The sequence below is a fragment of the Heloderma suspectum genome, chromosome 6, assembly GCF_057233095.1.
Source record: "Heloderma suspectum isolate Gila_16-S chromosome 6, 16-S_ref, whole genome shotgun sequence".
In the NCBI taxonomy this organism is placed as follows: domain Eukaryota; kingdom Metazoa; phylum Chordata; class Lepidosauria; order Squamata; family Helodermatidae; genus Heloderma; species Heloderma suspectum.
The window spans coordinates 90,917,383-90,940,621 of NC_139463.1; the positions used below are offsets into that span (position 1 = coordinate 90,917,383).

Genomic DNA, 23,239 nt, shown 5'->3' on the forward strand with positions numbered 1-23,239 from the left:
ACAAAAAACCCTGTGATAGGCTACATAACGATTGACGTAGCCTATCACGGCTAGATTTCCAAAGTCAGCTGTGATAGGGTACGTTAATCGTCACGTAGCCTATCACGGGTGACTTTGGAAAAAAAAAAAAAAGCATGTATGCAAATGGCGGCGGCCCATGGGTGCCGCGATTTCCATACCTTATTTTGGCACGTCTAGTCTACGTAAAGATTTATGTAGACTACGGCGAAAATAAGGGAACGCTATTTGCGTTGCCCTTGTTTTCACCATAGTCTACGTAAATCTTTACGTAGACTAGACGTGCCAAAATAAGGAACACAAATGGCGGCACCCATGGGCCGCCGCCATTTGCGTACGCGTTTTTTTTTTTCAAAGTCACCCGTGATAGGCTACGTGACAATTTACGTAGCCTATCACGGGTGACTTTGGAAATCTAGCCGTGATAGGCTACGTAAATCATCACGTAGCCTATCACAGGTGTGTGTGTGTTTTTACTTTTTTATTTTGTAATGACGGCGGTGGCAGCCTGTCGGGAGACTGGCCGCCGCCCCCGCCACCGACGAATCGCTGCCGAACTGCCGCCGGGACCCGCTGCCGAGAGGGACATTTGCTGAAGGTAAGTCCCATCCCGGGGGGGGGGCGGGGGGCCGGCGGAGAATTTCCCCAACACTTTCGGGGGGCCGAATGCCTCGGTGCTCAGCCTCCCGAAGATTCATGGAGAAATTCTCCGCCATCCCTACCTGCTCCTAGTCCTAGCAGATATCCCAGGCACAACTCATCCTGCTGTGATGAGATTTTCCTCCACCACTTTTCTGGCCTTGTGAAGCGCCTGCATTGGCACATATATGCCATATCTTCAGTGTGTGTGTGTGTGTGTGTGTGTGTGTGTATGTGAGGGGCTACCATACTTTTTAGGGGGAGATGGCTGAAGGTTTTATTCATTTTCTATCTTTAACACTTTAAAATAAATCCCTGGCTGCTCCCCGCAGCTGGGGATGACCAACATTCCTCTTCTTGGCACAGCTAGGCATGTATGAGTGACTTACCTCTGGGTAAGCATGTGCAGCTCCAATCTGGGACCATGGTGATTTGGGAGGGAGGATTTAAGCTTTCCCTCTTCTGTTTTCATGCCAAAATCCCCACCCCACTAAGGGAACAGGAGAGGAGGAGTAAGCGTAAATCCATGCCTCCCAAATCACCATGGTCCTGAATTGGGGCCACGCATGCTTACCCAGAGGTAAGTCAATCATGAATTCATACATAGCTGCGCTCACTCAACTCACAAGGGGATAAAGCTGGTCACTGTCAAATGAAGGGCCAAGCTGGAGGAGGAGGAGTGGAAGGCTCTGTAAGGAGCAGTTGGGTTTTTGGCCACTTTTGCCAAGCATCTCTGTAGCCCTTTCAAACAAGTCACGCAGAACCAACGCACATCACGACAAAGCATCCTGAACACAAACCACCCTGAACAACCCTTCAACAAGCCATAGGTTCTCAAGGTGGCTTGTCAAGAACCCATGCTTGAGCCATCCTGCCAGGTTCGGACAGCACTACAAGCCACTCTGAAACAAACAAGGATGACAACCCATGGTCAGTTGTCTTGTGCAAACCAGGTCAGTGGTAGCTTAACTCCCCACCCCCATAATAATTTGAGTATAGGATTGCGCAACCTATTCAATGTCTAGTTTTGTATGTGTGTGTGGTTATTGTTTTTTTTAACCAAGTTTCAAGTGATGGTTGTTGTTGTTGGGTAGAATTATTTGGATACTTAGATTATGACAACTAACAAAGGAATTTCAGAATGGAAAAAGGCCTACCCCCAACCCTAGTATACACAGTTTTCAATGGGATGATGAACGTCCACTTATCACATTTTCAAAATTGGAGTTGTCAGCTTATGAGGGACATTTCCACCTTATTAACCTTGCTAATTAGTGAACAACCTTTTTTGATATTAACAAGTTCTTAACTGGAAGCAAAATGCTCATTTTAAATTACCAAAAAGGAATTAGCTTGAAAGTGACCTATTTGCTATCACTTCAGATTCTTACATTAAGTTTGATTATCAAGAAGGTCTTGTTTTGATTGTTATTCTTGAACATGTGCATCTTTAGTTTCAGCTGAGTTCATCAATGGCTTTGCAGAGGAGATCAGAATGTGCATGTGCAATCGAGCTCTTTTATACCTAACTCATCATTAGATAAGAGTTTAAGACTGGTAAAACAACAATTTTCTTGGACGTTCATTGGTTTCCAATGGCTTTTGTTACAGAACTTATTTTTTTTTAATCAAGCTAAATTGCTGTGAATTCCTGTCTATGCCCCCTTAGAGTTTATATCACCCTGTTCTGTCTTTTTCTAAACTATGTATCAGTAATGTCAATTGGGTTTATTTTATACAGACATGAGGGGCATATATTAAATAGTAACAATTATTATAGAAGAAAGAGGAGGAATTGCTCTACATTTGGAAGAAGAAGAAGAAGAAGAAGAAGAAGAAGAAGAAGAAGAAGAAGGAGAAGGAGAAGGAGAAGGAGAAGAAGATATGGGCATGTAGCGTATGGGTTAGTCATATTAATAGTACACCCATTTCAATCAGTGGGATAAGTTATCCTGCATCACTAGGTAATATCAATGTTGTTGAAGTCATAAAAACCTGGAATGGCATTCCCAGAAAAGGCAAGTGAAAGGAAAATACTATGTTACAGTTCTGAAAACTCCAGAATCCATGAATGCAATTTACCTGTGGCACCTTGTAGATATCCAAAATGGTGGCGAAATGGCAGGAGGTTTCAGAACCCAGTCCACCTATGACTGCTATCAGATTATTCTGAATGCCACACTTATAGTTGGGGATAACTCTATGGTGTGTGGAGAAAAATTCCATACCAATGTGATAGATTCTTTTTGAACTAAAGTAGCTCTCAGAAATGTGGAATCCCAAGGAAATATTGGGCAAGATGTGGGGATTTTCATTTACCTCATATACAGCAAATGCCAAAGCCAGGACATGTTGATAATTCTTTGTCACAACCCTGCAACAGAAGTTAAATGACGCATCACACAGAAGTGCCAGACTTATTGAAATTCTTTGCTGTCCTGCCCCTTCAATATTTTCTAAATTGATGCACGTGAGTTTTGATAGAATGCTAAAAGGTGTACAAATTCTCAGAACCACATGAGACAGCACATACGTAAAAAAAAGAGATCACTTACATTATCATGTTCTACCATAACAGAAACTGCACAGTCTTCCTCCAAAATACTGTCAGACATATTTGAATTTAAACAAAGCAAAACTAAGGCAATGAAGGCTGTTTAAACATTTTACAAACTCTAAGCAGATGCTGCAAAGGGAAAACTATATAAATAATGAGATGAAATGGCAAGACGAAAGTGTGAACTGTCGCTATGGCTAGGGCTGTGCAGCCCCTCCGATCCAACTCAGAAGCAGCCTTGTGGCTTCAGACGCGAGCCCAATTTGGCTCGGGCTGATTCGGGAGGGCCCCGACCCAACTCGGCTGAGAACCCGAAGCAGGATTCGGCCATCTGAATCTCGCTTCAGGTCCCCCCGACACCCCCGCACAAACCCCCAGCTCCTTACCTGGGCTGTTGCCTCTGCTGCCGTGGCCTCCCCCTCCTCCACCACCACTGTTGCTGCCTTTGCCTCCACCACCGCCACCCACCGCCACCCACCGCCACCAGCTCCTGAGGCCTGGATGTGCCCCAGCCCAGCTCTTGTTCCAGGGAGTTGCCATTTTAAAAATGCTGCCCCTTGCCAAAAAAAGAGCCAACGTGTGTCCAGGGCTCAGGAGGAGAGGGCGGTTGGGGGGAGGCAGTGGTGGAGGTGGCCTCCACTGCCATCATCGTCGCCCTGGGCTCTCTGTGTGCTGCATGGCATCATGGGGGGTGTGCATGCCCATGATATCTTTTGGTTCCCAGCTGAAACACACCCTGAGCCCACCTTGACCGAGGCACTGGGTAGAGGAGGACTCCTCCACCCCACAACATAGTCAGGACTGCTTCATCTGCCCTGGGCCGCCTTCCCCTTTGGGAGAATGCAGGGTGGGTGAAGCAGGTAGCACACCATTTTCCCTCCCAGTTCAGAGGATGAGTGGCATAGTAAGGTGGAATCCATTCCATTTACTTGGATCCATGATTGAAGGTAACAGTGGGGATTTCTCTCCCTGCTAGCACTGCGTGAAGGGGCACTATTTGGGGGAGGTGTTATATGGTATATGCATTTGTGGGATTTTACAGTTCTGAATAAACTGACATGTGCTATTCAAGTTCACCAAGGAATGATGATATGCCCAATCAATAAGACTGATGAAAATTGGTAATGTTCCAGCTTTTTTCTGGAAAAGATGTGACTATTTCAAAGGATTCCTTTATCAAGAATATTGTTGTTCATGCATCATCTTGGATTATTTTAATGTAGGTCACTAATTAAAAGGTGCTTTTAAAAAAAGTCCTTTCTGGGTTACTCTTCGGCCTGTAAAGGCATGTTTTCAGCCTAATTTTTAGGGCACCAAGGTTTGGCTTCTAGTGGCTTGAATGAAAATTGGAGAACAGTTCCCAGATGGAGCAGTATATTGACTATAGAAATAGTGTCTGTTAACAAAATGTTCATGCACAAAATTGCTTTCGCTAGTGACACTCGGTGAGGAACTGCTGTAACAATGGGAAATATGTCCCAGCAATGACAGCTATTGCCAACAACTTTAGCAAGTAGAAATGCTAACCATTCTCACCTTTAATCAGGAGATTAATCTTGAGACTTAATCTTTCACCAGAGACTATATTAATGATTGAAAAGAAGGATATGTATTACGATGAAGTTTGGGCAGACATGGACTCACAGAATATAGAGCTAAACAGTGTATATTCTGGAATCTTACATCATGAAAAAATCAGTGTTTGAAACTAAACAAGAGTAATAATATCATAAAGGACAATATCTTGGTATAATGCAGTAGTTGATAATACTGTAACTTAAAATTATTGAAAGTCAATGTCATGATAATACTAGGAAAAAAAGTTTTAAAAACATAGGTGCATGAAAAGAATAAGAAAAGAATGCCTGGAATGAAATGAACAGGAATGATTAAAGTCACAAAGAAAAGTGGCGAGTTGGAAAAACTGGAAATTAAACTGGAAATTAAAAGGAAAGCAGGTGAGAAAAATAAGGGATTATGTGTTAGTTAATGTAAAATGCATTTGAGAGTTCCATCGTAATTGTTAATCAACTACAGCTGGAAGTCTATGCACACTTATCTGGAAATAAGTCTCACTGAACTCAATGGGACTTACTTCCGAGTTGGCATGCAAAGAATTGGAGTGTAAAAGACTACGATTAGAATACACGTCTAGGGTAAATGCATGTTACAGAAAAAAGTATAAATTCTTACATGGGAAAGTCAGTATGAGAAGTTGGATATTCCAAGAAGGAAAATTGATCCAAAAATACAATCACTTGAGAGGAAGTCCCACCAATCATGAGGTCACCTGTCTTAGAATATGTATGAGGAGTATAGACAGGGTTGCGGATGGCACATTTAGCAGTATGGTCCCAGAGCTCACTATGAGATATCTGCAGCAACAACAGCATCAATTCCAACAGCACCATCCTGATTACGGTTGGTCCCAGGTCCCAGGCACATTCCAGGTTTTCCTCCTATAGCCATATCAGTAGTATTGTTCTGATTTATACAACCTGTCTTGGAAGTCAGTGGGCCCTTCTGATGCAATCTTTGATGCTCTTACCATTATCCCCACTTCCTACAAAAGTAGGGAGATGATTGAGAATTGGAGTGATGGAGCCTTCCCTATTTAGCTCCAGTTCTGAACATCGATCAGGATTCTTTAAACGTATCTGCCCTAGCTTCAAGTGTTGTTATGTTCCAGCTTCTGGTAATCCACATGAGAGCTTGTTCAAGAGAATAATTACAAGATATATCAATCAGGGCATCTACAGGGTCCTTGGTGAAAATTGTAGCATGTGTAATTAGCCTTTCCCAAGGCACTGATCCCAAGTAACATTATTTCTAGCACATTTAGTAGTGACCAAAAAACATGCTGTCCAGATTGGACATAACTTTTCTGTGTTCCTAAGTGTGTTGAAAAAGTACATGATGAGCAAGGTCCTGGCATGGAATCACAGAGAAAGAAGATAGCTAGGCTGCACCTGACCTCTTCATAGACTACTCCTGTTCTTATTTCAGGAACACCTATGATGACATCATTTAATTCCCCTATATGATGTTGTACAGAGTACACAAATTCATTGTGTACAGTGTACACAGATACACAAGTATGCCAGTAGGGCATCCATGATCACAGGAGTGGCTGCTGGTTTACTTGGTCTATGGTCCATTTCATCTTAACATTGCATTCAGTTCAGAGACAAGAGAAAATAAGCACTAAATAATATTATGAAGTTTTGTTGGTTTCACCCCAACAACCCTGCAAGGTAGGATAGGCCAAACTCAGCCACAAATTTCCCCAAGGTAACCCCTTGGCTCTCACCCAGGCCAAAAGGCACTGTATTTAGCACTGAAGTTATTCAGATAGACCACACCAACTGAAGGTTGGATAAAAGTGTATTAAAAAGGGAAAGGGCAAAGGGAAAGGTATAGGGGAGAGGTGGTAGGTTGCACAGGAAATTACAAGCAAAGTCAAACAAGTACAAAACTCTAAATGAAACCAACAATGCCAAACCTCACGGCACACACTCCCAAGAGTAAAACAATAAAGCTAGCTAGTCTATCCTATACATACCAAAGTATGGGCCTCTCAGGATAGCCATCGACCAGCAGCACACCCTAGTACCGTCAGGGCCAGAACCTGCCCTTTCCTTCACTCCCCTTTTATTGTCTAGCCCTAGCAACTCCAGGAAGATTTGGAGCACCCAATCCAAAATCAGTCTCAGGTCACCCTATCCCACCCTCCCAAGGAGGTTGCATCTTCCCACCAGGCACGGGCATTATATCACTTTCCCAATTAGACAGAGCAACTCATGTAGGGATGTATGAAATGACTTACCTGTTTCGTTTCGTACATCCGCGGTGGGAGGGGAGGCACTCCGTCCCTCTCCCCGAAATCCTTGACGGCCGGCTCCGCTTTGCGGCAACTCTGCTGAGCTGCCGGCTGGGGAAGCCCACAGCAACATCCGGCCGCTGCTGGGCTGCGCAGGGACCGCTGCCGGAGCCACGGCCACCAGGGAGATTCGCCCAAGGTAAGACCCGTCCTGGGGGGGCGGGGGGGCAGACCGTTTCGCCACTGATTTCAGGGGGCCGAATGCGCTGGCATTCGGCCTCCCCGAGATTCGTGGTGAAATTCTCTGACATCCCTACCCGGAGGGCCAGCGAGCAGGGGGAAAGCTCAGGGGCACCCGGAGAACACAAAGTGGGATGTGTTCTTACATCCCTAGTGTAGAGTTGTCCATGGCAGAAGGCGCTGTAGGTGCCGCCATTTGCATCCCTTTTTTTTGCCATGATAGGCTACGTAAATATTTACGTAGGGGCTAATGCAGGGATGCCATTTGCGTCCCTGCAGAGGCTGTGTTAGGCTACGTAAGTATTTACGTAGCCTATCACAGCAAAAAACCCCCACAAAAAACAGCTACCGCAAATGGTGGTGGCTACGGTGGCCACCATTTGCGTTACCTTTTTTTTTTTTGCCATTTTAGCCTACATAAATATTTACGTAGGCTATTACAGAGGGGGAAAAAAGGGAACGCAAATGGCGTAGAGGCCGCCATTTGCGTTCCCTCTTTTTCGCTGTAATAGCCTATGTAAATATTTACATAGTCTAAAACGGCAAAAAAAGGGAACGCAAATGGTGGCCGCCGTAGCCGCCGCCATTTGCGTCCACTGTTTTTGTGTGTGTTTTTTGCCGTGATAGGCTACGTAAATATTTACGTAGCCTATCATGGCAAAATACAGGGACGCAAATGGCGGCGGCTACGGCTGCCGCCATTTGCATCCCTGCAGGCTGCCCAGCGGCCGGATGTCCTGCTGCAGGTGGCCCTGGCTGGTGGAATCTCCGTGGAGAGGAGCCGGCCGGAGAGAATTTTGGGGGGAGGGACGGAGCGCCTCCCCCCCACTGCAAATGTCACCCTTCAAAAAGGTAAGAGACTTTCATACATCCCTAGCCAAATGCACTGGCATTCGGCCTCACCAAGATCTGAAGGGAAGCGACAGGGAGACACTGCTTCCCTCTTGCTTCCCATCCAGCCATCTCCGCTGCTGCCCAGAGCAACTGTGCCCCTCTCTGCTGAGCACTGGCAGAGAGGGGTGCGGTTGCTCTTGGCAGTGGCAGCGCAGTGATGGGAGAGGGAAGTAGTGCTTCCTTCTCCCGTTGCCCCGAGCAACTGTGCCCCTCTCTGCTGTGCACTGGCAGAGAGGGGTGTGGTTGCTCTGGGTGGTAGCAGCGACGGGAGAGGGCTCTCTTGCTGCCACCACCACACACAGCAACTGCGCCTCCTGCCGTCGCCACTTGGGCAAGGAGCAGGGGCCGCTGTGCTTGCCTGACTCGACACATGCTGATTCGGGCAAAAGCAGGAAGTCACAGACCAGCATCCAGGGGTCCGAACTGGCAGAAACCCGCCGAGCTCGAGCCCCCAAACTGACACTCACAACATCCCTAATTATGAATGAATACTATTGAGGCTTGCAGTTTTGCTAGAGGGATTCTCCTGTGAGTTGACCCACACCTGTTTGTGGCTTACAGAAGGAGCTGGCAAGATGGTTGAAACAGTGAGAACAAGCTCTCTACTAGAAGTAAGATTAGAAGCTTCATAAGGCAATACATGAGCAGGACAAGAGATCCCATTTGCTCACCAACGAAATGTGCCAGTGCATAGAGGGTAAGCAAGCACAGTTTCTCAGACTGCAGAACATCTTCACTGATCACAAGACACATCAGTTCGGGCATTAGCCTTAGCTTCCAACCAGTTGGGTTGAAAAATAAAATCTAACGAAAGTTTTAACTTAGAAACTGTGTTTATTGAGATATTCAAAGTGTTACATCTTTTATCTTTACAAAAATTCCATAATTACAATCTTCTTGCTGCAAACTCCAAGGTGACCACTGTAACACCCTTGTTTTGGTCCATCAACAGCTTGAATCTTGAGGTTGTTCCAATGAGTTCACACGACTCATGGCAGTGTAGAGTAGGGATGTTGCGGGTGCCCATTTTGGTCCGCAAATGTGATGGACCGCTGGTGCCCGCACCTGCCAAACTGTGCCTGCTGAACTCCCCCCTGCTTGCTGGCCCTCTGGGCTGTGGTTGAGCACCCCCCTCTGTGCTCAATGAGCTACCCGCAGCTTACCTGGGCCTATTCGTCTCTGTGCCAATCGTCATGTCTTAAAAAAAAGCACTTGTCCATAGAGCTATACACAAAAGAGGTCTGTGAACTAGAGTCTATGGGCGATTCACAGCGCTTTTTGCATGTAAGTCTATGTGGGCACATAGCATTAAAACATGGCGATTGGCACAGAGATGAACAGGCCAGGGTAAGTTGCGGGCTGCTCATCGAGCATGGAGGGGGCACTCGACTGCAGCCCAGAGGGCCAGCGAGCAGGGGAAAAGCTCAGGGGCACCCGGAGAACACAAAGTGGGATGTGTTCTTACATCCCTAGTGTAGAGTTGTCCATGGCAGAAGACAGGTATTAGCAGATAGATGCCAACTTGGTCCACAGTCTGTCCCTGGTTCTTGTTGATGCTAATGGCAAAGGCCAGATGAATGGGGAACTGGTGACACTTGAATTGAAATGGGAGGGATGTGTTGGAAGGTGCAAGGCTGATCCTTGGCAGGAAGATCTGCTTGCCATTAGTCTGTCCAGTGAGGGCTTCCTGGTGGAGACCGTTGTTGTGCATGGCAAGCACGATGAACCTTGTGCCATTGATAAGACCCTGTGTCATGTACAGTTTCCTTAGCAGGATAACCACAGTACCCTTTTTTCAGAGTCACCTTTCTTGCTGTCAAACCACTTGGGTTGAGCGTGTTTAGGGCCTCTGAAGGGTATTACAAATCATGCCTGGCATCACCACTAGGGATGTACGAAACACCTACCTGGCTCTGCGCAGGGGCATCTGCAGTGGGGGGGAGGCGCTCCATCCCTCCACCCGGAATCCTGCCCGGCCGGCTTCGCTCCGCGGCCAAGCTGCAGAGCCACCAGCCAGCTCCGGCCACCCGCAGACAGACATCCAGCCACTGGGCAGCCCTGCAGGGACGCAAATAGCGGCTATCGTAGCCATTTGTAGCAGGTAAGTACTCTGTTTCATGCACCTTTCATGGGGTGGGGGCAGTGGGGACTTTGTCCCACATGCCTTTCATGGGGTGGGGGCTTTGTTCCGCGACGGATTTCGGGGCATTCGGCCTCACCGAGATCCGTCGCAGAATTCTCTGACATCCCTAATCACCACCAGTGACTTCGTCTGTGCTCAAGTAGGTCCTTCCCTCACCTTCCATTTTGTCCAATACCATATGGTTAATGTAGTCACAGTGCTCATTCCTGGATCACAGCCTGCATTAGCATATATGGCTAAAGTCAGTCCCAGAGACAGCGGTGACAATGCCCTCATTAACAATGCATGAGTCTTGGATCTTGATCATGTCTTCTCCAACAGCTGGGAACTCTTCCTGGGCACCACTACCAACAGTTAGACAGTAGGCAGCAAATTCAGATTCACTCTGTGCATGTTGTGAGTAAGCTGGAATCTGGTGACACTGTTCCAGGCATTAGATTTCTTGACCAACTAGCCATTGATGGCTGCCCAGGCACCATGTGAGACAATGGGCAAGTTCCACCTAAAGTCACTGCCAAACACAATAGTCTTGCCACCGAATGGAGTATCATTACTCATGAGCTCCATCAGCAGCCTGTCTACACGATCAGTAGCAAAGCAGGTAGCTACTGACACTTCATCCCAGATGACAATGCCAGTAGATCTAAGAAGAGGTCCAAGAGCTCTGTCAGGCTTGATCAATGAGACTGAAATTTCATCCAGTTTGAATGGAAGCTTGACTCGACTGTGAACTGTACAGAGCCACCCTTCAGAAGCATGCATTCAGGCCAGGCCAGGCCAGGTGACAGGCACATGCTTCTTGCTTTGGCAAATGGAAAGAAGGCAGTTGTAAACTTGAGTGGTGAATAGAAGGAAGCAAAGCCTAGGGCACTGTTGTACTTCTGAATGCCCTTCAGGAATCGCTTGTCAAGAGCATAGAGATTGATGACAGTGTTGCGGATGAAATCTGGAACTGTGAGCGGGGGTAGTGAAAATGTTCTGCCATGGCAGCAAAGAGTTGACAATTCGCCATGGAAAAGCAAGGCAGCAAAGTGTTTCAAACCTGGACATGGTTGCTGATTTCCAGCCTGGTGATATTGGTTGCAGGATGCATGCTGACAGGCACAGTCTGCCTCCTACGCCTGGGCTGGTTTGAGATACTGACCCATGCAAGGCCAACCAGAGCTTCGCTGTAGTCAAAAGGCCGAAGGGTCACCTGTATATGCAGGCTTGCTAAGGTGGGCATGGCAGCATCCAGGCAGGGCACAAAGCTTCTTCTCTAGGGGCTGGAGGGGTAGAATTACTGCAGCAGAATGAGGCATGCTTAGACTCATGGTTTGCCTGCTGGTTACTGTTACCAGCAAGCGTTTGACATCTAGGCATGTTAGTAGTGTGTGGAATGTATAAATGTTGGTTTGTTGAATTTAAAACTAGAGACGTTCTTTCTGAGTAATAAGTAAACTTTGACTAGGTCACTTTTACCTGTAGGTGTCTCTTAATCCCTTCATGATTTGTTTAAAGGCTGTATGATACTGACATATCATTGTACTTTGACCAGCATCTGTGTTTATAAAGGTGTACAGAGACCTTTTTTCTTTCCATATTTCATTTTGCTCCAATTTGCAATTAATTACGTTTGTCAAATTATACTCGACCTTTTTGATATTAAAAATAAAACTTTATAGTACATTTTATAGAAGACAGCCTAATTCTTTAAAAAAAAAAAATCCTTATGGACATAAATAAACTCCCTCCCAACCTTGAATTATAGTGAAAACGCCTGTTGTTTGTGGAATCTGTATGTCAAGAGCTTTCCAATGAAGTGTGTTTCATGAGAATCAGTCAACAGGAAGGCAGTCAAAAAGGGATGACCAACTAACTCCCTACTTTGGATTATATATATATATATATATATATATAGAGAGAGAGAGAGAGAGACAGAGAGAGACAGAGACAGAGACAGAGACAGAGAGACAGAGACAGAGAGACAGAGACAGAGACAGAGAGAGACAGACAGACAGACAGACAGACAGAGACAGAGACAGAGACAGAGACAGAGACAGAGACAGAGACAGAGACAGAGACAGAGAGAGAAGATTTCCTGGCTTTATGGAGCTTGAACCAACATGAGATAGCCTGAACTCTGGTCTTAAACTGGCAGGGTTGTTGTTTTTTCATTGCATTTCACTTGTTTCTGAAAAGGAAATGTACTATTTCACTGAGGGCGATCCTTCCCTCTCCCCAAAGTATTTGATTCTGCTTTCTTGCAAGTTTATCTAAATGATAAATGGGATTATGCATACTTAACTGATGCTCATCATGATTTCATTTCAAGAAGAAGGATGCAAAAGTCTCAGGGAGTACTTCCATGGATAGAGGAGACTGTCCTCTCAGACAGTTACCCTTCACACGGAGAAAGCAATAGGAATGTCGGGAGGAGGTGTAGCTAGCAAACTCATCCCTGTTTTCTTCCTCATGTATATAGCTTCAATAAGAATGAATGAATAAGGAAGGATAGATTCTCGCATCTTAGTGAGCATACACAGAGTGTAAAAGAACATTCAGTGTAACATATGAATATATCCACAGTGTGAGATATGATCCTTGCATGGCTTTCCCCATCACATAGAAAGTTTCACATTCTAAAACACATGTCTCTCCCCCTGACAAGTGGGGAAATGTGTACTTTTGATAAGGAAATCCACATTTTCCTCCCCAAATGAGCACTTTCTCCCCACAAGCAAAAGTATGAAAATCTAGATGAGGGGTAATGCACACTTGTACAAGTTAAGATTTCTGAATTTGTTCCAAACATGAGCATGTCCCCCTGCCCCAATTTGATAAATGTGCATTTTTGATTGGGAAAATCCACATTTTTAAAAGTGTTCACCCAAACTGTGCACATTTCTCCCATAAGCTAAAGTGTGAAAATGCAGATTGAGGGGGGAAATGCACATTTTAATGTGAATACAAGCTCAGAGAGTTGTGAAATTTTCCCGAGAACACATTTTTGCTTGGGGTTGCGAACAGAGCATTTTTCCATGATTTGCGAAGATGACCTAAATTTTTGTACATGATAAATGGTAGTTTTGCTTCTGATATCATTGGAAACATAAGACTGGTAGAAGCCTTCTTATTTTGCAGGGGATACAGATAACCAGATCACTGTGTGGATCCATGCAGAATGTGGGAAATTCACACTTGGTAATGGCCACCCAATGAAGGTTCTAAATATGAAGCCAATTGCAAATTCTGCTTATGGCAAAGTTTGCCATGAGCAGAACTTCAATCAATATTCTCACATGTTAACTTGGTTCTCTACATGGAATATCAGTTAAAAGGGTAGAAGCATAAAAATAACATGCTTCTGTGTCTTTCCCATTTTCTACTTGTTACCAAATGTGCTCCTCTTAGATACAGCCTACAAACTTGCACAATGCATATACAAACTTGTGCACATTCTGCAAGGCACATATTTAGTAAATTGAGCTTTTTGACATTGGCAATAGTGTGTCTTAGGCAAAGAGGGGAACTCAAAATAATACACACGCACACAAGCTTCTTCAAACAATGGGGGATATTTATTATCAGAGCACTAATCAAAATATTCAGATATTACTTTGTGGAAAGCAAATGTGGTAGAGTAATTGCATATAATTACATATAATTACATATACTATAACTGTTACATGTTGCAACAAAACGCTGCAACAAAAAAAAAAACTGGACTGTGGGAAGATTAGGTGTGTTCTTGTGGAAGCTGGCTATGCAGCTTAAACTAGGCAGTTGAAATGCACTGACTCTTCCGCTTGCTGTGGGAAGGGCTTACCAGGGTGAGCATTTAGAAAGAGGGGATTAGGTAAACTGGGATCCCTTACACTCTTGAGAAGGAAAAGCAAGAGTTGGGAGTAGGAATGTATGGATTTTGTTAAATCTGTTCCATCTGTGTTCCACGGATGTCAGGCTTTTTTCATTCCATCATCCTCTCACTGATGGAATCAGATTTTTTTTAGAGATGTACTTGAATTTCATTCATGTTTGCACTTGCACAAATGTGCACTTGCACAAGTGCACATTAGTGCAAATGCACACTAGTGCAAATCCCTTTGCAAAGAAAAAAAAAAGTGATCCGTAAGTCCTTGGAATCCAGCTAGGGATGTATGAAACTCACGTACCTTTTCGCAGAATCTTTCACAGTGGGTGGGGAGGCACTCCGTCCCTCCCCCCAGAATCCTCGATAGGGGGATGGATCCTCGTCGCCATTTGTGTTCCTTATTTTGACATGTCTTAGTCTACGTAAACATTTACGTAGACTAAGATGGTGAAAATAAGGGGAACGCAAATAGTGTAGACGCTACGCTATTTGCGTTCCCCTTATTTTCGCCATCTTACTCTACGTAAATGTTTACGTAGACTAAGACGTGCCAAAATAAGGAATGCAAATGGTGGCGGCCGTGGCCGCCGCCATTTGCGTACATGTGTGTGTGTTTTTTTAAGTCAGCCATGATAGGCTACGTAAACATTTACGTAGCCTGTCACGGCTGACTGCAGGGACGCAAACGGCGGCGGCTATGGCTGCCACCATTTGCGTCCCTGCTAGCTAGTGGCCGGATGTCGGGCTGCTGGTGGAGCCGGCTGGCGGCTCCGCAGAATTGCTGCGGAGCACAGCCAGCCGGCCAGGATTCCGGGGGGGAAGGCATGGAGTGCCTCCCCCCCCTGGCGAGGATTCCGAGGTGAGGGACGGAACGCCTCCCCCCCAACCATAAACATAATTCGCAAAAGGTAAGTACCTTTCGTACATCCCTACATAACCACTTCTGTTTTGAGAGCTGTCAAAATAGAAGCAGTTACTCCCTCTGGTGTAAGGAAATGGGGTGGCACCCAGGAGATCTGCAGGGGTCGGGGTGGTCCTTGGCTAATCGTTTGATCTTAGCACTTTGGCAGGTGGGGAAAGTGCTCAAGTCAAGATCCTCTGGTTAGCTGAGTGCCCCCCCATTTAAAGCCTTGTCCCTACCAATGGGGGTGCCCCCTTCTATTCCCCCCGCCACCTGAGTTGGCAGGACTCCATTTTCTTTGAAAAGTACATTCCCCCGTTTTCGCACTTGTTCTATTAGCCATGCGGGATTTTGACAGCCCCTTTCTACCAGCTCAGCTAGTGGAAAGTGTGGGGGGTGGGGAGTGGGGAAATGAGTCGATCTGGTTGAAAATGACCCTCTATGACAAAGAGAGGAAAGAATTTCAATAGGATGCTTGTTTAACATTGCAAAAGTTCTCAGACAACTTTTTCAGGGATCACTGCATGTTCACCAAGTATCTTTGGTTACATTCAAGGGATTCTGGATTACCATTTAGAAACAAGACTAAAAGGTTACAAATGGGTATTCATCTTTCTAATACAATAAAATCCTTTTTCTAGTCATCTACACAAGTTATAAGGTTACAATAACATCGTAGGCTTTCAACACTAAGCATTGAGAATGCTAGAAGCTTAAAGAAAAAGATCTTGTTTAGAGAAAGACAGAGAGAAAGAGATCAAAATTGGTATGTGACAACTTGGCATATCATTCCCTTTGTAGTGTTCTGACCAAAAACTACCAGCATACTCTGGCGTTGGTGTTTGTGGTAAAGGAGATAAATGAGAACCACCAGATCTTACCAAATCTCACACTGGGCTTCAACTTCTATGACAGCTACTTTGATGCAAAGTGGACCTGTCAAGCTAAAATGGAACTCCTCTCCACACAGAAAAGATTTATCCCTAACTACAAGTGTGACATCCAGAACAATCTGGTAGCCATCATTGACAGACTTGATATTGATATGTCACTACCTATTGCAACCATCTTGAACACCTACAAGACTCCACAGGTAGGGTACACACATATTTGTTAAAGTCTCTTTGTGGTAGAGGCAAAAAGATGTGTTTGAGATAAGTGAGAAAATAATTATCTTGGAGTTCATTCATAATTTGTCATGGGGTATTCGTGGCTGTAGATGCAGAAACATGAAGATACCCTGCTTTAAGAAGCAACTCTACAGTGTTTAAAATGATGTTCACTTAAACAGTTATTTCAGTTTTACAAATATACTGCAACTTCTTAATCCTATGTAACTCCTGTAATATGTTGACTAGAGAACCTGAGTTATGAGCACAAAGCCACTGTGATCTGAATCTAACTATCTGACTTGTGTCCCTGATAACAAAACATAACATTCTCTGGTAGTCCAGGTAAAGAATCAGACAGAAAATCTGGAAAATAAATACATTTATTTATTTATTTATTTATTTATTTATTTGAACATTTATTCTGCCCTCATAGTGCATTCATATAACTTCCAATGAGTGAGTTCACATGACACGACAACTCACACTGCAGAATAAGCTATCATAGAATAGTAGGGTTGGAAGGGGCCTACAAGACCATCGAGTCCAACCCCCTGCTCAATGCAGGAATCCAAGTCAGAGCATCCCTGACAGATGGCTGTCCAGCCTCATCTTGAATGCCTCCAGTGTGGGAGAGCCCACTACCTCCCTAGGGAATTGGTTCCATTGCTGTATTGTTCTAACAGTCAGGAAGTTTTTCCTGCTGTTCAGCCAGAATCTGGCTTCCTGTAACTTGAGCCCATTCTTCCGTATCCTGCATTCTGGGATGATCGAGAAGAGCTCCTGGCCTTCCACCCTGTGACAACCTTTCAAGTACTTGAAGAGTGCTATCCTATCTCCCCTCAGTCTTCTCTTCTCAAGGCTAAACAGGACCAGTTCTTTCAGTCTCTCTTCACAGGGCTTTGTTTCTAGTCCACAGATCATCTTTGTTGCCCTCCTCTGAACCCTCTCCAGCTTGTCTGCATCCTTATTAAAGAGTGGTGCCCAGAACTGGACACAGTACTCCAGATGAGGACTAACCAGTGCTGAGTAGAGGGGAACTAGTATTTCCCGGGATTTGGAAGCTATGCTTCTATTCATACAGCCCAAAAGAGCATTTGTCTTTTTGGCAGCCACATTACATTGTTGGCTCATATTCAGCTTGTGATCGACAACAAGTCCAAGATCCTTCTCAGTTGTAGAGTTATTGAGCCACATATCCCCCATCTTGTAACTGTGCCTTTGGTTTCTTTTTCTTAGGTGCAGAACTTGGCATTTATCCCTATTAAATGTCATTCTGTTGTTTTCTGCTCAGCGCTCTAGTCTGTGAAGATCACTTTGAATTTTGTTTCTGTCTTCCAAAGTATTAACTATTCCACACAATTTTGTGTCATTTGCAAATTTGATCAGCATCCCCTGCACCTCCTCCTCCAAGTCATTAATAAAAATGTTGAAGATCACAGGGCCCAGGGCTGAGCCCTGCTCGTTACCTCTCCCCAGTTTGAGAAGATCCCACTGATAAGCACACTTTGAGTCTGATTCTGTATCCAACTGTAGATAGATCCACTGGATCGTTGTTTCATCTAGCCCACTTTGAGCTAGTTTGCTCATCAGGATATCATGGGGCACTTTGTTGAAAGCTTTGCTGAAGTTGAGGTATATTATGTCTGCAGCATTCCCACAGTCCACAAGGGAGGTTACTTGATCAAAACATGAGAACAGATTCATCTGGCAGGATTTGTTCTTGACAAACCCATGTTGGTTTCGAGTAATCACTGCATTGTTTTCAAGATGCTTACAGATGGATTCCTTTATCATCTGCTCCAGAATTTTCCCTGGGATTGATGTCAGACTGACTGGTCTGTAGTTCCCAGGTCCCTCCTTTTTACCCTTTTTGAAGAGAGGGACAACATTAGCCCTCCTCCAGTCATCTGGCACTTCACCCATCCTCCATGATTTCTCAAAGAGAATAGACAGCGGTGCTGAGAGTTCTTCTGCCAGTTCCTTTATTACTCTGGAGTGCAGTTCATCTGGCCCTGGAGATTTGAACTCATTCAAAGTATTTACGTAGCCTATCACAGCTAACGCAGGGATGCAAATGGCGACCGCTACGCTGGATGCCATTTGCGGCCGCAGCCCAGCAGCGGACAGAAGTCTGGCTGTGGGCGGGGCGGGGCGGCGGCTCTGCAGACTCGCTGCAGAGCAGAGCCAGCTGGGGAGGATTCCAGGGGGAGGGACGGATCACCTTCCCTCCCAGCGGAATCCCCACCTGGAACAGGGTAAGTAATCTGCCCATCCCTAGACTGAGTATAGGCTGGTTTTACAGCTTTTGACAGTTGATAGGTGAGGAAATAGGATGAAAATCAGCTCTTAGGAAGGTTATCCACAGGGTTCAAAGAGTTGTCCTGAACCATGGAGGTGCCCTTCTTCAAATGCCCAAGTTCCTACCAACAGGGTGATCAACACACCACCCCATTTTTTCAGGGTTTTTCAGGGTGATCAACACACCACCCCATTTTTTGTTCCCTAATGCAGTAACCACATGTGATTTGACAGCTGTAGTTGGGAGTGAAAAAGGAGGTGGCATGCACTTTTCTATGAAAAACAGTTGCTGCTGACTCTGGGTGGGGTGGAATACAAGGAGGGCACCCACAACGGTCAGGGCAACCCTTTAATCCTGGGTATCCCCTTGCTAAAGGTGTAATGTTGAGCACTTTATAGGTGGGGAGATGTGCTCAGCATCCCTGACCAATACCCTCTACCCATGTAGGGTTGGCAGTGCTAGGTTCAGACGTCGCACCAACACATCATGGGTAAAACAACCCGAGAACAAGCCACCCTGCAGGAATTGATCTAGGTTCACACAACATGATAACCCATTGGGGCTTGCCACCCACGATGGGTTGTTGCGTCGTGCGAACCCAGCCAGTGGCTTACAACAATCAAAATGCCACAATCCACCATAAAGCAACAATATAGTGTAGATAACAGGGGCCCATCTACATGAGCCTTTTACTCCAGGGTGGCTGCAAGTCAAGGTCCCTCAGGACAGATGACACAGTCCCCACTTTGCAGCCATCCATGGTTTTCTCCTGGAAAATGTGGATTTCCAAGGACGCATTTTGCTGTGATGTTTTTCGTTTGCTACAAGTTTCCCCACGATGGCAAGCCATCTGTCACTTCCCAAACCAACATTGCATTTTGCAGTGGGCATGTTGTAGGCATGCATAGTGCTTGCATCACTCAGTGACACCCCTTTACTCCCCCTGTCCCTTCACAGCTGCACAGTTACAGAGGCACAGAGAGGCATTTTCATTTATTTAATCACACTTTTGCACATTTTTGCAGCTTTGCATCTTTGCAATGGTTGCTTTTGGACTCAGTGCCCAAGGGCTGGAGGGTCTTGGGGGAGGACCAACTTTGCTCCAGCTACCATTTCGGGGTGATTGGAGGTATGTGCCGCTCATGCCTATGAGAGTGAACCATTGCGAGAGTCTCAGGCTGTGGAACTGACAAACAGATGGCGTGGAAATGAAGGAGTACAGAACAACCACTTTTTACCTAACAAGGGATGGAAAGACACAAGAGAACACCTAATATACAAAACAGCCACTAAAGTGTCGCACACCCATGCTCATGGGTCTGCCCAGCTGCGCAGTAAAGTATAATTGCAAAAAAAGAGGGCACGTCTGTTAGGGAAGCGCACAGTAAATGGCGAGTGTATCCCAGCAGAAGCTCATTCAAAGCTGAAATGCTGCACAGTTGTGACAGAGTGAAGGGTGAAAGCAGTGCCATGCAGGTGGGGCCAGGAATGTATAAAAATAGGCACAGCATATACAAAACCCCTAAGCAGGGCAAAAATGTGCCAGAACATAAATATTTTCACCAACTGATGGAAAGGAGGGACCCAAAAGAACCTCACTGGGTAGATATTCCATAATGTATCTGTGGCCACCAAGAAAACCCCTTGCCCAGTCCCAACCAATCTCATCCCCACCACTGTTGGGATACAGAATAGGGCCTCTACTCCAGATGGTAAGGAGTGAAGAGACTTGTATGAAAGGAGAAAGTCCCTACGGTTAGGGATGTGCGAAAGTCACTTACCTTTTTGAAGAGGGTGATTCATGAGGGGGGGAGGCTCTCCGCACCTCCCTCCAAAATCCTAACACGGCTGGCTCTGCAGCAACTCCACCGAGCCGCCGGCTGGGTGCATTCACAGGCATGCAGAGCCTGTGGACGCAAATGGTGGCAGCTACGGCAGCTGCCATTTGTGTTCCTGTTTTTTAGTTGTGATAGGCTATGTAAATATTTACATAGCCTATCACGGCAAAAAAAAGGGGTGAAAATGGCATAGCAGCCGCCATTCGCTTCTCCATTTTTGCCATGATAGGTATGTAAGTATTTACGTAGCCTATCACAGCAAAAATGGGGAAGTGAATGGCGCAGACATGGCCGCCATTCACAAAGCAGTGCGAACGGCACCAGGTAAGTGCTCTGTTTCGCGCGCCTTTCGCGGGGTGGGGGGGTGGGGGGCTTCGTTCCGCCATGGATTCCGGGGGGGGGGGAATGCATTGGCATTCGACCTCACTGAGATCCGTGGAAGAATTCTCTGACATCCCTACCTACGGTATCTCAGTTTGATACACACTAATACTGATACAGATAGCACTGGACTTGTAAATCTCCAGATAGTCATCTCACTGGAGGTGCCAAACAGCATGGAGGATAGGATGGAGCTCTGTGGTATCACAAAACATAAATGCCATGAGCCCAAGCAGAAATTCCCCTTCTGGAAATGCCATCCAAGTAAATCACTGTATCACTGTAAAGCTGTAGCCCCTACACCCAGCTCAGATAATAATAATTATCTATCTCTGTGTGTGTGCATGCACAATATTTATACACTGCTCCACATCAAAGATTTCAGAGTGGTGAACAAGATAAAAGAATAAAACCCCATAATTAAAACAGTTAAAACATTTGTAAAGTACAGATTCTAGACTTAATGAACCACAGCTGGTCACTCAGGGAAGGTCTCTTGAAATAGCAATGTCTTCAGGAGGCGCTGAAAACAGCACAACATTCTCTCCAGAAGGATATCATGGCTAATGGTATCGAAACCACTAAGAGGTTCAGGAGAATAAACACGACTACACTCCTCCTATCGCCTTCCCAGCACAGGCCAGTACACAGGTTGACCTTTTTATCCAAAGTGTCTGGATCTGATCAGTGGCCACCTACTTGAGCACCATGCAGAGGAAGGAAGGAGAGATGTGGATTTAACCTCAGTGGCTGCCAAGGGAAAAATTCCTTAAAAGTGAAATGCGTTATGTACATGCACACCTTCCAAATCTATTTTGAAACTTTCTCCTTTTCCTGTACTCCACTCATTTCATCTTTATGCAGTTCACCTCTGTCTCTACTGCAGTGATAAACACTGAATCCAAATCTCTTTCCGTCTGTCGGATGGTCCCAAATGAAGTTCTGCAGTATGCGAGTATTCTCGAGTTTACTTCTGCATTTCAGATGGATATGGGTTGGGATCCTGGCTGTAAGTGATGACAATGGAGACAGGTTTGTGCAGAGAACACTTTCAGGGTTTGCCCTGAATGGCATCTGTTTTGCTTTCATTGAAAGAATCAGTTTTCTTTTCCTCGATGAGTATTATTCTCAGCTGCTAAAGATGGTGGACTTCTTTAGCACTGTGATGGAGAGCAAAGCCAATACACTGGTCTTCTATGGAGAAACTCGGTCTATGATATACTGGAGATGGTCACAATTTCTATTAGAACAGGGATTAATGAGGATACAGCCTAAAAGTAAGGTATGGATTATGACAGCCCAGATGGATCTTGCATCATTAAATTATCAAAGGACTTGGGATATACAAATCATTCATGGTGCCCTGTCCTTCACAGTTAGCTCATATGAGCTTCCAGGATTCCAACATTTTTTTCAGAGCAGAAACCCTTCCAGCACAAATGGAGATAGTTTTATCAGGGATTTTTGGGAACACGCATTCAGCTGTACATTTCAAGATTCCGATGTGAATATGAGGAAAAGGGAAATCAAATGCACTGGAGAAGAAAATCTTGAGAGCCTTCCTGAGACAGTTTTGGAAAGGATCACAATGGGCAGTTTTGGAAAGGATCACAACAGACCTATATTTAACCATTTTTTTAACATTCAAAAATGGGTTTGCACATCATTATAGAGATATGGGAGTTACTTTGGAATACAAATTCATGTAAACACACTTTTAAGTGCATTGTCAATTCCTTTCTTCTTAACCCCCCCCCCCAAAAAAAAAAACAGGTGTCCACAATGGGTTGGATGCAGACTTAGTGATGCTTAGAGTAAACTTAATGCAATGAATTAATCTGAATTTACTCATGACTAAATTAAGTTCCAGTGACTACAAAGGGTGTATTCTAAGTGTGACTAAGTCTGGATGCAACTCAGTGCCCAGTGGGTGTTCCAGAATAATGCAAAACAAAACAAAACAGTGGGTCTTATAGAAAATGAAAATAAAACAAGACAAAACAAAACAAGGTACTGATGTTTACTTCTGAAGTTCTAAGTGGCTGAGAAAAATGCTTTTAAAAATCACTCCTCCAAAGTAAAGCTGAGTTCTTAAACAAATACATTCTGAAGTATAAGAAATATCTTGCTGGGTCAGAGCAATGTCTGGGGGAGAAAGGACTGAAGACAAACTGATTGCTAGATAAGTTTGAAAATTTGGAAAGATAATGTTCTATCAATAATCCAGAAAGGCACTGCTATATTATGTTTGAAAAACTGAAAGTGCATCTCTTCCTTTTCAGACATGGATGATTGTTTTAAATGCCTAGAAGACGAATATCCAAACAAAGACCAGAATTCATGCCTTCCCAAAGTTAGCACTTTCCTATCTTACAAAGAGCCTTTGGGAATGAGTTTAGCTCTGTCTGCTATTATTTTTGCTGTAATCACAGCTTTGGTGCTTGGAACCTTCATGAAGCACCACAACACTCCCATTGTCAAAGCCAACAACCGGGACCTCACCTACACACTTCTCATCTCCCTCCTGCTCTGCTTCCTGTGTGT

The 23,239-nt window shown here is 45.0% G+C and overlaps 1 protein-coding gene across 1 annotated transcript in view; it reads left to right on the forward strand.

The window, feature by feature from the left end:
- Positions 1 to 15,406: 15,406 nt before the first annotated feature.
- Positions 15,407 to 23,239, forward strand: part of LOC146341801 (vomeronasal type-2 receptor 26-like) — a 77,538-nt gene continuing 69,705 nt past the window's right edge. Inside the window, exons 1-4 of the mRNA XM_084807692.1 lie at positions 15,407 to 15,489; positions 15,867 to 16,158; positions 21,560 to 21,704; positions 22,978 to 23,235. Coding sequence (XP_084663818.1) covers positions 15,407 to 15,489; positions 15,867 to 16,158; positions 21,560 to 21,704; positions 22,978 to 23,235 — 778 coding nt within the window. The remainder of the gene's footprint in view (positions 15,490 to 15,866; positions 16,159 to 21,559; positions 21,705 to 22,977; positions 23,236 to 23,239) is intronic.